The 12,749-nt window shown below is 53.7% G+C and overlaps 1 protein-coding gene across 4 annotated transcripts in view; it reads right to left on the bottom strand.

Annotated features, from left to right (window-relative positions):
* The window catches only part of JADE1 (jade family PHD finger 1), a 51,793-nt gene that overhangs the window by 12,232 nt on the left and 26,812 nt on the right, over positions 1-12,749 (bottom strand). For all 4 annotated transcript variants that reach the window (XM_080676889.1, XM_080676890.1, XM_080676891.1 and 1 more), the window contains exons 4-8: positions 10,027-10,184; positions 8,081-8,268; positions 5,873-6,084; positions 2,845-3,012; positions 1,554-1,670 (exon numbers count right to left, since the gene is read on the bottom strand). In XM_080676889.1, the coding sequence (XP_080533015.1) occupies positions 1,554-1,670; positions 2,845-3,012; positions 5,873-6,084; positions 8,081-8,268; positions 10,027-10,184 (843 nt within the window). The remainder of the gene's footprint in view (positions 1-1,553; positions 1,671-2,844; positions 3,013-5,872; positions 6,085-8,080; positions 8,269-10,026; positions 10,185-12,749) is intronic.

The raw sequence follows: 12,749 nt of genomic DNA, 5'->3' as shown, positions 1-12,749 counted from the left end.
CAAACAGATGTTACAGAACCATAAACCACAGCCCTCACAGCTGCAGACATTCCAGGGAGGAATTCTTTAATAACATCAGCCCATTCTGTGCAGATATGAAAAATCACCAGCCTTCCTTGGCCTCTTCTCTTTCAAATTAATGTTCTGGGAAAAGAGGTCAATGGCCACGAAAATCATCTGATTATCTCTCTTCGAAAGAGAAACAGAGACCCCGTTCGCCCACCTCCTGTGAGGACCAGGACGGGTGCTGGGGAGGGCACACACCCGGCCTCATGGGGACTCACGGCAGGTAACTGGGAAGGAAAGGATTTCCATCTTCCTGGGTTTGCAAAGCTTGTTCCTGCAAGTGTTCACACTCACACACACACACACACACACACACACACACACACACACACACTCTAACGCATTCTTTTTTAATTCGAGGCTCTTGCCGTGTGTTAGTTTTAAACAAACTCTATTCGAATACAAAACTCTGCACTGCTTTCAAGGTCCGCAACCCGATCCCACTAGCTGTCTCAGACCTCACCCTCTGAATATTTCTGTTCCATTCTGGATTCTCGGACACCAGTATATAATGAGAAATTTTTAAAACCACCAGTCAGTGGGTACCGTGACGAAAGAAATATTTATCAGCCATATAAAAATCGGTTTTGCCAAATGAGGTCATTTTCTTAGAACCCATGACTGGCAGCCGGACCGAGCTCCTGGAGTATGCGCCTGCTCAGAGTGTGACGGGGACCGAGGGGGAGGCCGAGGAGGAGCCCTGGCCCTGAGCTGGCACCTGGCCTTCCGGGCCACCATCAGCGACAGGCGGCGTTTGCAGACGTGGGGACAGCACTGCAGACCTCGAGTCATGACTATCTGGAGATGCCAATAACCTAAGGCCCAGAAATTAACTTCAAGTAGTTTTAGACAGCATGGAAAAGGATAGCGTGCCTGTATATTCTCTCCTTAACTCCATCTACCTGAAGATTTTCTACACTCGTCTGTGTGCGGACAAAGAAGCAGGCAAGGTTTACATAAAAGCTACAGTGCGCGCACACGGTGCCACAGAGAACCAGACAGCCAGGCTGTGTTCGGTGCAGCACCTCGTGGTGTCCCTCAGCCAGCTATGCCTGAGACATGACCCCTGCACACCTGGGAAACCAGCAGTGTCAGGGCAGCTGGAGGTGCGTCACCTGCTCAGCCCGCAAACAGGTAAGAGGGTGGCCAACCTCCAGTGCAAACGCTGGCTCTTCCCCGGAGGCGTCTGCCAGGCTGGGAGCAGGGAGGGTGCCAGCAGACAAACTGACCGTCCTCGCAGCTCAGACGGAGCCCGAGTGGCCCTGTGATGGCCCAGCTGGCGTTCTGCTTACACAGAACACAATCTACCCACAACACAGGATCAGACCACGCTGGAGCCAGTCCTATCCTCCCCATAAGAGCGTGAGACCCCCATCCTGCTTCCTGAATTCACCTCCAATCTCCAGAGTTCACAGACACCCCCCCACACCCCATCCTGCTCCCTGCAACACAGGGAAGGAAAAGAAGCCACTGGGGCTAGGCCATACCTGTATGGAGGCCCCAAACTTCTCGTTGCAGAGGCTGCACACCAGCGCCCACCGACTGCTGGGGATGTGAGACACCTTCGTGATGGGCTCCATCTTCTCGGGGCTGCCAATGCTCACCTAGGGCCCAAGAAACAGCGAGAGTGCGCCAAGGCCGTCAGACAGACCAAGGCTGAACACGGGTGGCAGAAACTAAAAGATGTGTTACTTCCCGTACCCCACCACCCCCCACCAGACAGGGGCAAGGGGCACTCAACCTCCTAGGAGGGGCACACCCCTAACTTGAACGTATCAGGACAGCTCAGGGGACAGTTCAGGGACAGGAGAGCCCAGAGCCCAGGGTCCATTCCCTCCACCCTGAGCATCTGGGAGTCATGTGACTCAGACGTGCCTGTTCCCAGAACACTCAGATAACCGAGCGTGCACGTCTCAGCTGAGCCTGACAGGCGCCCACCACAGCTCAGGCCCACCTGAAGCGGTCAGAGCTGAAGGTGGAGCACGTCTACACAGACTGACTTCAGTGTCTGTCTCACTAAAGAAAACCATCCTCTTCAAACTGGAAAGGTTACTACACAGTGGAAAACTACCAAGACACACAGCTCTCCTTGGCACAGGGCCTGGGTCACTGAACCGGGTCCCCGTTAATAGCAAACCATGAGGCCCGGCGCTACCGGGACCTGAGGCATGAAGCCACAACCCCAACCGTCCCCAGATAATTTTCCTCGGGAGGAAAATGCACCAAGAATCACACACCAAAAACGCTGAAATTTGAATCGAAAATGATATTCTCCACAGTGAACCATGCAAATTAAATTAGTCAAGGTCTGGGACTGGAAATAAATTACACCAGACCTGAAATTAAAAAGGTTGAGGCTAAGGGAGAATTCCAATAAAAATCACAGAAATATGACCTAGAGCAGTGGCTCCTAACCATGGTGGTGTCCCGTGGACTGTCGCCAGGAGCAGTCCTGGGGGAAGGGCTCGGCGCCCTGGCCACAGCCCAGAAGCTGCAGGTCTGCTCCTGGGGCCCGTGTCCCAGTGGGAGGATTAGCCGTGATGGGCAACTGAATCGAAGCCTGAACACCATCCCACGCACTGCTGCCTCGGTTAATATTGCCACAGGTTTGCACCCCCTGGCCAGAGGGAGGTGTGCTGGAGATTCAGGTAAAGGGGAGGAAACGGGTAGCACTTAGAAGGTGTCCTTTTCCTCATCAGCTACAATGTGGCCTATTTGTGAGTGGCCCCCTCCGCCACCCCAGCTAAAAGCTAGAACCTCCTGTAAAACCACACCCACCTCGGGGATCCACAGAGCACAGCTGACGTGGACCCACTTGGTCCCGCTGCGGGTGGGCTTCATGGCTCCGCCTTTCTTGGGGCACAGCAAGCACTTGGGCTGCACCCCCAGGGCACACGTCCGGCACAGCCAGCTGCCCTCGGGGACCTTCAGGATTCCATAGCAGGCCTGTAAGGCCAGCGCCCCAGAGGAAAAGAGAAAAGAGAGAAAGAAAAGGGTTCATTTTTCCCATTATGCCTATTACTCTTAAAACACCCGGAAGGTTTTACACAGGACAAGTGGCGAAACAGAAGCACTCCTGTGCCCACCGCACAGGGACCCTCTCCCTTCAGGTAAAAGCCAGGCGGCCTCACCCGGCAGCCGGGAGGTGCATGATGTCTGCGGGTATCACACGCCTCGCTCACCACCAGGTGGTTCTGAACACTCCCCGAGGACAGACAGGTTTGTGAAGAGTCTGCTCTGCTGTGTGGCTACGGACACCACGGGCCACCCACCTCTCAACACTGAGCCACAGATCCTCGAGGTTAAAGGGGGGACGCTGCCCCCAGCTTCCTGGTGTGGGGGGGACTCAAAGTGAGAAAACAGCACAGGGCAACCGAGAGCCTCCCAAAGCTGGGAAACGCGCTGGCAACGGAACACCAGCTAAGGAGCATCCTCGCTCCCTGGGCTCAACAGCTACCAACACTCCCCAGTGAACCCGCAGGCCCAGAAAGGTGCGACTTTCTAGACCGAGGGGATCTGGCCTTTTTAACTGACACTTAGAGCAAAACCTGTTCTGCACAAGAAAGCCAACGGCAGAAATCAAGGCTTTTACAAGCTAAGATGGCTCAAAGCACGGAAAGGCAAAGCGTTAAATAAGTGAGGAAATAAAACCACGCCGGTAGCAGGTTCAGAGCCTCTAAACACCAACTGCAAGCCGCTGTCCTCAGATGAACTGGGAGTCAAGAAGTCGGGAGACAGTCACGGGCTCCAGCCCTCCAGACAGGAAAGCAGCCCAGTGCCGTCTGCGAGTGCAGGACGCAGAAAGGAAACCGCAGGGATGAGAGCGGGCGGAGTGAGCAGCCAGACAGAGCTCAGGGCGCGATGTCAGCGCCATGAATGAGCCACTGTCAACACAGACTGACGGGAAACAACTTTAAATAGAGCGAAATGACACTAGTAAGGTTTCCAACACGCGAAGGTTTCTATCAGGCATTCTAGAGAAAGTCACATTTGAAAAGATTTTTTTTTTTTAACAGAAAAGCAAGGCTAAACAAAATTAAAAGATTAAATAAAATATGCCTTTAGTCAAGCCCTGAAGCACGCCTCAAAGAAAAAACGAACCACAAGGGAAAGCTAAGGGAAGACACAGTTGGTTATGGCAGGAGGAACAAGACCAGGCAGAGGGGTGGCTGGGGGCCCGGACACCCCAACTCCCAGCTCCAATGGCCACTAACCCACAGGGGCCCTGAGCAGCCCCCCTGACATCAGTTACTTCTCTACGAAACGGGGTTTGAGAGCTTCCAAGCAGAACCCCTTTTTCAAACAAACTGTTTCTCAGGGGCAAAATAAGTAAAATAGGAAAAAAACCTGAAAAGTCATCCAAGTTAACAGCACCAGCAACAAAAAACAACTATGGTAGTCACGGTGCTCACGGTCTTGTCACAACGAAACCCTACAAGGAGTCGCGATCATCCCAGGTAAGCTTCCTCAACGACTGGAAAACCAGGCAGGGCTGCGAGCCGGGCTCCAGTGACTGCAGGGAGAGACTGGGTGTCGCTCTCTCAGGATGAGTGGGACAGGACCAGGGCAGGTGAGGTCTCCAGGCAGAGGGGAGGCCAAGAGGCAGCACATCGTACAGAAAGATAATCCAAGAAAGTCCCAGAGCGAACCTGACTCTTCTCCCAAGGTCGCCGAGCAATCTCCACCGTTGTCTAAGTTAGTTGATGTCGGCATAAACAGTGAATTCAAAGAAAGGACCTCAGGGTAGTCTTTTAAATCCTAACAGTGTATGTGAACGTGAGTCCCCACAGAAATCCGAGTCACTTCATTACTGCACTGAAATTAAGTAAGAGAGGTAAGAGAGACTGAGATTGTCCCAGTGTCCACCCTTACTGACGCCTACGGATTACTTTTCACAGAGTAATCACCAAACCCTACTGGAATCAATCAGGGAGGACAGGAAATCCCTTTCCAGGAGAGGGAACTCCTTCCTCTTAACAGCTCAGTTTACACACTAACACATTTGCAAGTGTTACGGGTTAAACCGTATCCCAAAAAGAGATGTCCAAGTCCTAACCCAGTACCTCAGAATGCAGCCTTATTTGGAAACAGGGGCATTGCAGATGTGGTCAGTTAAGAGGAAATCACACTGGGGGAGGGTGGGCCTTGAATTCCATAGGACAGGTAGCCCTATAAGATGATGTCAGGTGTGAAGACACCCACAGGAGGACACCATATGGCAAAGGCAGAGACACATGTGCAACTGCAAGTCCAGGAGCACCGACGACGGTCAGCAAACCACACGACGCTGGGAGGGTGGGAGAGGCGGGGAAGGACCCTCGGGCAATGGGCCCTGCCCGCACCTTGTTTCAGACTTCTAGTCTCCAGAACAGCATGACAAGCTTCTATATTTACGCCACGCAGTTGGTGGCACTTCGTTATGACAGTCCGAGGAAACCAATCCAGCTAACTACCCACCTTTTCAAGGTTTTTCAGTGTTCTTAATACCTGAACTCAGGTGCTGGCGCCGGGCAGAGGGGCACGTATATTCTTTTTAAGTGAACCTGCTTCCATGGGCAGGACTAAGACCATGTCAAGGAGAGAGAGTCTCACAAAGGAGTCTACGCTTCTGGTTGTAAAAGTATCAAGAAATACTTCAAACACTAAGAACCGCTTAGGGACAGCGAGATGTCGGGACCCATTTCTTAACTCCCTCGGGGAAGCCGGAGAACGGCCCTGTCTGGAGGGAGACGCAGCCTCTCCGGGTGTCCTGGTGACAGACGGGCTCAGGCCCGGCGTTTCTGTCTGGGCCTCGCTGCCCACATACCTGGTGCACGCAGATGTTGCATTTGTCACAGAACACCATCTCGTTGCCGTCCTCACCGTCCGGCGACTGGCAGACGTCACATACCACGTCCTCGTCGTACTCGATGCCCAGGCCCTCTTCCGTCTCGATGGCGTGGTTCATGTTGTCGGAGCAGCGCTGCTCAAACTCCTCCAGGACCCTCTCCATGGTGCCCTCGTCCAGCTCCGGCATGCCTGGGGGCGCAGAGCCTGCCTCAGTAACCCCCAGCCACAGGCATCACCAGGCAACCGTGTGTTTACATGTATGAGTAATTTGCAGTGAATAAGTAATATTATAAGTAAATCCATCCTGAGCGTCCCACACATTTTCTACTGCATGCCCTCATGCCCTCCACGGGAGACGCTGTGTTGTAAGTAGAAAACACAAGATAAACCCCAAAAGGGATCGATGATGTTCAATGCACTGTCGTTCAATAGTCATTTCATTACGATGTTATACATCAACGATCATGGGAGTGACTTCAAAGCCCTGACCTGACCCCGTGTTGTGGCTTGGGTGTTTGAAAACTTTCCTTACTACTTGTGACGATGCCCTCAAAACAGATTCCCCTGTGAGCACTGGATGCTCTTACCCGGTTCATCCCTCTTCACCCTCTGAACCGACTACACTGAGAGGCACAGTTAATCAGACACATGAGAGGCCAAAACACAAGGACTGTCGGAAGCCTCGGAGACAGCTCATTGTGAATCAAATGAACTGCATTCTTAGGCAAGAAGGATCAAACATACATCTCCAGTGGTTCTCGTGGTTAAAGCCAGTGGTGGGATGAGCCTTCTATTTTATTCCACTTGTGGATAGAGTCCAAACTTCCTACAATGAAAATACTCACGCAGATAGAAAAAAATAGGCTGCAAATACTATTCAGACAGAACACTGAAGTGGCAAGAAACAACAGAAATGTCATTAGAGCCAACAACGACCTCTGTGCACTATCACAAGTTTAAAACCATCAAATTAACATTTCTTGGGTTTTTACGAAAATCTGAGAACCACCACAATAGAGCTGACAGTGTGATAAGCCCTAAACGCTTATTCAAAAAAAGCACCTACCATCGCAAACCCTATTTAACTATGAGACAGTCTCTGCGTGGCCAGGCACTCCTAGTATGTAGTTCTAAAAACACCACTGGTTTTGAAAATACAATCCTATGCCCTGTAATTAATTCTCACCATTAAAAAGACCAATAAAAACACGTGTTCAGTTCATGTTACACAGCTGCCTATGTACTGGGCACTTCCTTCCCACTGAGGAGTCAGCCCAGGACTCATCACTAAACCGCCTCAAAGGCACCAGTGGCTCTGGCTGTGCCCTGTGCCTAACACAGGCCACCTGGTCAGTCAAGCGCACTTGGTCTCTACAAAACTGCTGTAAAGCAGGTGGTAGATGGATAAAGCTGAAACAGCATTCACCTCCACGAGAGCTCTGAGAAGACTGTCAAGTCTAGTCTGAGCTCGGTGCAAAAATCCTCCCAGTGTTCTGCACCGAGCTCAGACTAGACTTCACAGTCTTACTCATCAGGACACCTCGAGAGACCCTCAGCAATCAGGAGTGCAGAGGGGAAACGGCATGCCACCCGGTCTCCATCCTGGACCTGGAGATGCAGTGAGTGTGGCGCAGAAGCTCCGCCCTCACACAGAAAACGAGCAAACTCAAGGCAAAGAGATGGCTGGGCGGGGCTGGGGGAGGGAGGAACGGGGCTCCGGAGAGGACAGATCCCTGGGGAAAGAGGCAGGCACTCCAGCTTAGGAACAGGACCTGGTGAGGAGGCATCGCTGTGCTGTGGGGTCTGGAAGGGAGCCGCTGCGGGGTCTGGAAGGGAGCCGCTGCGGGGTCTGGAAGGGAGCCGCTGCAGGGTCTTGAAGGGAGCCGGGCTGGAGAGCTGGAGTGGACTCAGCGCTGGAGTGGACTCAACGCTGGAGTGGACTCAGTGCTGGAGTGGACTCAGCGGCAGGGCAGAGATCTGAACTGCACCACTGGGAAAGGAGTGCCGGGCCCTCTATGGTCCAGGGACAGTCACTTTGTTTCTCTGGCTTTCGTGCCCGTGAGGTAAAGATCAGGGCAGGGCGGGAACCCTGCCTCCATGGCCAGCGGGAAGGTCCCTCACCGGCCCAGTCCCTGAGTCCATCTCAACAGACAGCGCTAGTAACAAACAATAGCACGGGCCTCACCCATCTCCTTGAACTCCTCGTTGGTCAGCTCCAGCCACGCCGCGTCCATGTCATTGAGGTCGTACCGACACACGCCATCGGCCAGCGCACGGATGTCCACGTAGCCCAGCTCCGGGGGCTCGGAGCCTGAAGCGACGATATATTTCTTGGGCCTGATGAACATGAGGGACTTCTCTTCCGACACGACCCTAGTTAACAGCAAACACGAGGCAGACGGGTCATCCTTTCTGCCACAGGCCAGCCAGGCTGTGCAAAGGCCCCAGGGGAGTCTCCACCGCACCCAAACCCAGGTCATCCCAGACTAACAGGCTTAAAGTCCTGATGTCACCGCTAATAACACTAAGGAGTCCTTAACGCACCCAAAGGGAAAGACATCCAAGTGCAAACCCTGCAGGTCTTCAAAACCAGCTCCTTCCACTCAGCCTCCCCGACACCCCGTCCCCACCACCACCCACAGCGGCAGGTGCTGTGGCCGCTTAGGTGCCCAGCGTTGCCCATTCAATCCCTTTCCTCCAACCAGAACCACCCAGCCTGCTGGACGCCAAGCACTGGGTTCTCGAGAACATCGAGGAGCAAGAGCAGCCACCGCTGATGCTGGGGAACCAAGGGAAGCCCTCTGTCTGACCTTAAAAATAAACCAGACCTCAGCCATTACTCAGTGGTCCAAGAACCAGAGTGAGCCCAGCCGGGGACTCTCCCAACATCCCAGGACAAGAACCCGCGCTCCCTCTCCTCCTTACCTTACCCTCTGCCCCCACCTAACACCTGAAGCAGTCTCATCCACCACGCCCCCCGAAGGCCCTGAGGGCATGTGAGGTTATCAGACCACCCGCCTGGGAGCCCACCCAGCCCTCCACATCTCTGCTCAGCAGTCTGCGTGAACATCAAGTTGTCCAAAGACTGTGTCCAAGTTTTGTCATCAACCTTATCATTACAAAAGTGGTTTCATCTACAGGACACTGAGATGGGCTAACTAGACAGTTATTTCTCCTACTCAACAAAGAGCAGGCTTTTGTTCAGCTAAAAATGTCCATAAGCTGTGTTAACCGTTATGCTGGGCTCCCAAATGTAGTGAACAAATGGGTGACAAATTCCTAGCTTGGGATTGCCAGGCTGGTGTTGTGCCCCAGGCGTGCGCTCTAAGGCAAACACATTGCTCATCCACCCACGACGGGCCCGCCCACAGGCCAGGAATCCGGCCTATGGAGGCCACCGACCCATCATCTAAACCTGCAGATCTAGGTGGACATTTGTCGCAGAGATCCCGAAGAGCAAGGATCAAATTCAATCATCTCCAGTGCCTGGAGAGACACTGAGTGGGGAGGGGGAGGGGTAGGGTGAGGGTGAGGGTGAGGGTGAGGCGAGCTCCGTCCGCTCTGCGATGGTGAGGAAGCAACAGCAGAGAAGCCCAGCGCCAGCAGAGCCCAGGGCACTCCCTCCTCTCCCCACCAGCAGCCCAGGGTCGGGGGAGCTGGATGAGAGGACAAGAACAAACTGGCTGCAGCTTCTGGCGAAGCTGAGTCCCTGAGGACCCGACCCTCAGGGGGCAAAGTGGTTTGTGAGTCAGTCAAGACAAAGCCCCACAAGAAGAACTGGGCAAAGTCACCTAATCCATTCATCTCCCCAAACTCCCCTCCACATACCTAACCTGGCTACCCCACACCTGTCCTCCTAAGGTGAAGTGGCCACCATGGGACCCAGGAAGCCACCGTTGCAGAGTGAATGTGACCAGGGGTGGAGATGCACGTTCAGGAAGAGGGACAGCAGGGGGTGCAAACATCCAAACCCCCCAGCCAGTCCTCCAAGTCACTGTCCTGTGGACCTGACATGTTCCTATGGCCCTGGGGACCTCAGTGCTGAGGACACACTGCCCTTCTCAGCACCTGTCTGAGGGGCAGATAGGCCCCTCAGGAGAGGCAGAGCTGTTCTCCTCGGGGCACGTCTACCTGGCCACAGGCTGAGGGATGGTCCCAGGGCTGACTGGCACCTGGACCCCCTTCTCCCACTCCTGTCTCCAGGGATCTGCCAACACGTAGTACTCATCGGGGTTCAGCTGGTAGGAGTCATGCAGCTTCATGGCGGTGATCAGGTCTGTCCTAAACACCTGGAGAGGGAGAGACAGGGTCACGGACATTTGATATTTGCTTTCTTATTCAGAGCACTAGCAGCTGCAGGGTAACCATGGAGCTGCCCCGTAACAAGGTCACTGGATCAACAGAGAACCAGTCTGGCCTGTGACAGGAAGCCCTGAGCCTGCCACACCCTGGCCTCAGGCTCAGTGGCTCCACGTCCACAAAGCAGCTGCAACAGCATCAGCAAAGCAGCTTTCCTGAACTCTCAGTTCACGGAGCCCTGCAGAAACCATGGGCGGGATCCCTGCAGGGAGGTGTGCTCTTGGTGGTATTTAAGAAACGAAGCTCCACTGACTGTGTAGCAACTTCAAACACAAACCTGGAACCACCAGGGCCTCCCCTTCTGCACTCCGCCTCACCGGCCCTACCCCAGGCCCCAGGGCATATGGCGACGTGTCTGGGAGGTCAGGTCCCAGCTGGCTCGTGCCAGGCGAAGAGTAGACTGGGACAGAAGCAGTGGCAGGCCTGGGAGACTGGTCCGAGAAAGGGCCTTACAGCACGTGCACACTTGCACACCTTTCCCGACACAGCTGCTACAAGGGAGGAGCTGTTAGTGCAGAGTGGGGAGGAGGCAGGAAAGGGAGAGAGGCAAAGAAGACAAGCAAAGTACTGCCCTCTCCTCTCCCTGCCAGAAACAGACCCACAGAGTCTCAAAAGGACCCTCAGCCAAGACAGCTCCTCCAGCCTGTGTCAGGGCCCCGAGGGGACACACAAAGGCGTCCTGCAGGCCTGCTGCCCTGGCGGGGCTGGAGCCGGCACCGTCTCCTCGTCCACGCCCGTCTCTGGGCGACAGCGCTGACCCTGGCACCAGAGCCGCACTTGGCAGGGAGCGAGCCTGCATCTGTAGGCCACGCTCTCTGTTTACACAAGTCACAATGCTGAGCTCGCTCCCCCTGAGAAGGACAGGGGGTTCTTTCTTGTGCTGCGGAGCGCAGCTCACATTCTATCCCGGCTAATAGGACCATGTTTGTTTTTCCTGGTGGCTTTTCAAGCTGGTGATGACTTTAATACACTTCACCAGAGCAGAGTCTGAGGCAGTGTCTGAGCTTTCCCCAGCACGCCACTCCCCGCTCCCAGCGCCCCAGGAACAGCGAGAACCTCGTGCACTCCCCACAAAAGCACAGGAAGATCGGCTTCCTTACAAGCACTGATCTCAAAGCAGGTGCCCCGCCAGGCCAGGGTCTCCCCGCCTCAAAGAAAAAGTCCTTTAAAACAAAAAGATAGGTCCACAGCTTCAGGAAGAAAATCAGACTAAGAACACATTCCAACTAAGCATTGTAAGTGAAAAAATGAAGCGTGTTCTGAAGAAGGAGAATCAAACTGCAGTAATGAAAAACGGCAGCCCACCACTCCCTTACTCAGACTCGGATGGGGATGGACGGGGATACTCAAGAACCAAAACAGGTGCCCCCAAATGGACACCCGGGTCCCTGGCAGAATTCAACATTAGTGCTTTAGGTAAAAAGGTGTTTGAAATCAGAGAAATCTTAGAAAAAATCTGGAACAAAACATGGGTCAGGCACAGGCAGAGTCCAGGTGCCCGGGGGGCACTGATGTGCCCCAGCTCCCCCATTCCTGCCCTGGAATCACAGGAGTACGTAAGAAAGACAGCGGGCGTTACCGGCAGCACAGGGAATTAAAGGAAAAAGGAGCAGCAGACCTGGCCGCTCCAGGGCTACCAAAAGGGAAGCGGGCAGTGCAGGCTCCGTGGGACAGAACCTGGAATGAGCCGGGGCAGTAAAACTGCCACCTTCCCGAATGGTGAAGTGTCTCCTGGGGAGGTTTCTACAATTCTAAAGGATGCGCACTCCTTACTTCCTCTTGGAGAGGGAGTCTCTGCTGCACTCTAACACAGCACCCCGCACGCCCCATTCTGCCAGAGAAGCAGGAGAGCTGCAGGTGAGGCCGTGGCGAGGCCACCTGTGAGGTCACTCCGCCAAGAGGCAGCGCAAAACCAAGGGGCAGAACCAAAGGCTCTCTCTCCTACAACCTGCTCACTTGGACACTGGGGTAAACTACAATGCCTTTTCTCCCATGGTGTCAGTGCTCGGAGCCCCGCAGAGGTTTTCAGAGGGAACACCTCAGGACTGGTAGGAGCCCCCAGTCAACAAAAGCCAGCAGAGAGACGCACCAAAAAACAATCTTAAATAGAATGACAGATGACAGCTAAATAGATAACAATATGGGGAGCAGGGTAGACATTAAGATGAGAAACAAACTGGAAAAGGAAAAAGCCTTAAGCATAATCCCCAAAACAAAATTTCCAGAATTATATTGTTGTTGCCAAGTAAGCCACAATTTATGGCTAAAACTAACTTGAGGCTGGCAGTGACTGGCAGCCGCCGAACTCGCTCATGTCCTGGCCAGAGGAAAAGTTGTTGGGAGCCAGCAAACAGTGAACAGAAAGGGAAAGAAGAATATAATTAACGATAATAATAGCTAACAGTTACTGAGCACTTTTTTATGTGCTTTGTATGTGTCAACCTCTGTGTATTAACCCCTTAATCCTCATCACAGTCCTGAGGTAACCACCTATG

Source organism: Plecotus auritus (genome assembly GCF_963455305.1).
Source record: "Plecotus auritus genome assembly, chromosome: 6".
In the NCBI taxonomy this organism is placed as follows: domain Eukaryota; kingdom Metazoa; phylum Chordata; class Mammalia; order Chiroptera; family Vespertilionidae; genus Plecotus; species Plecotus auritus.
The sequence above is the reverse complement of the archived record's forward strand: the minus strand, read 5'-3'. Positions and strand labels throughout refer to the sequence as shown.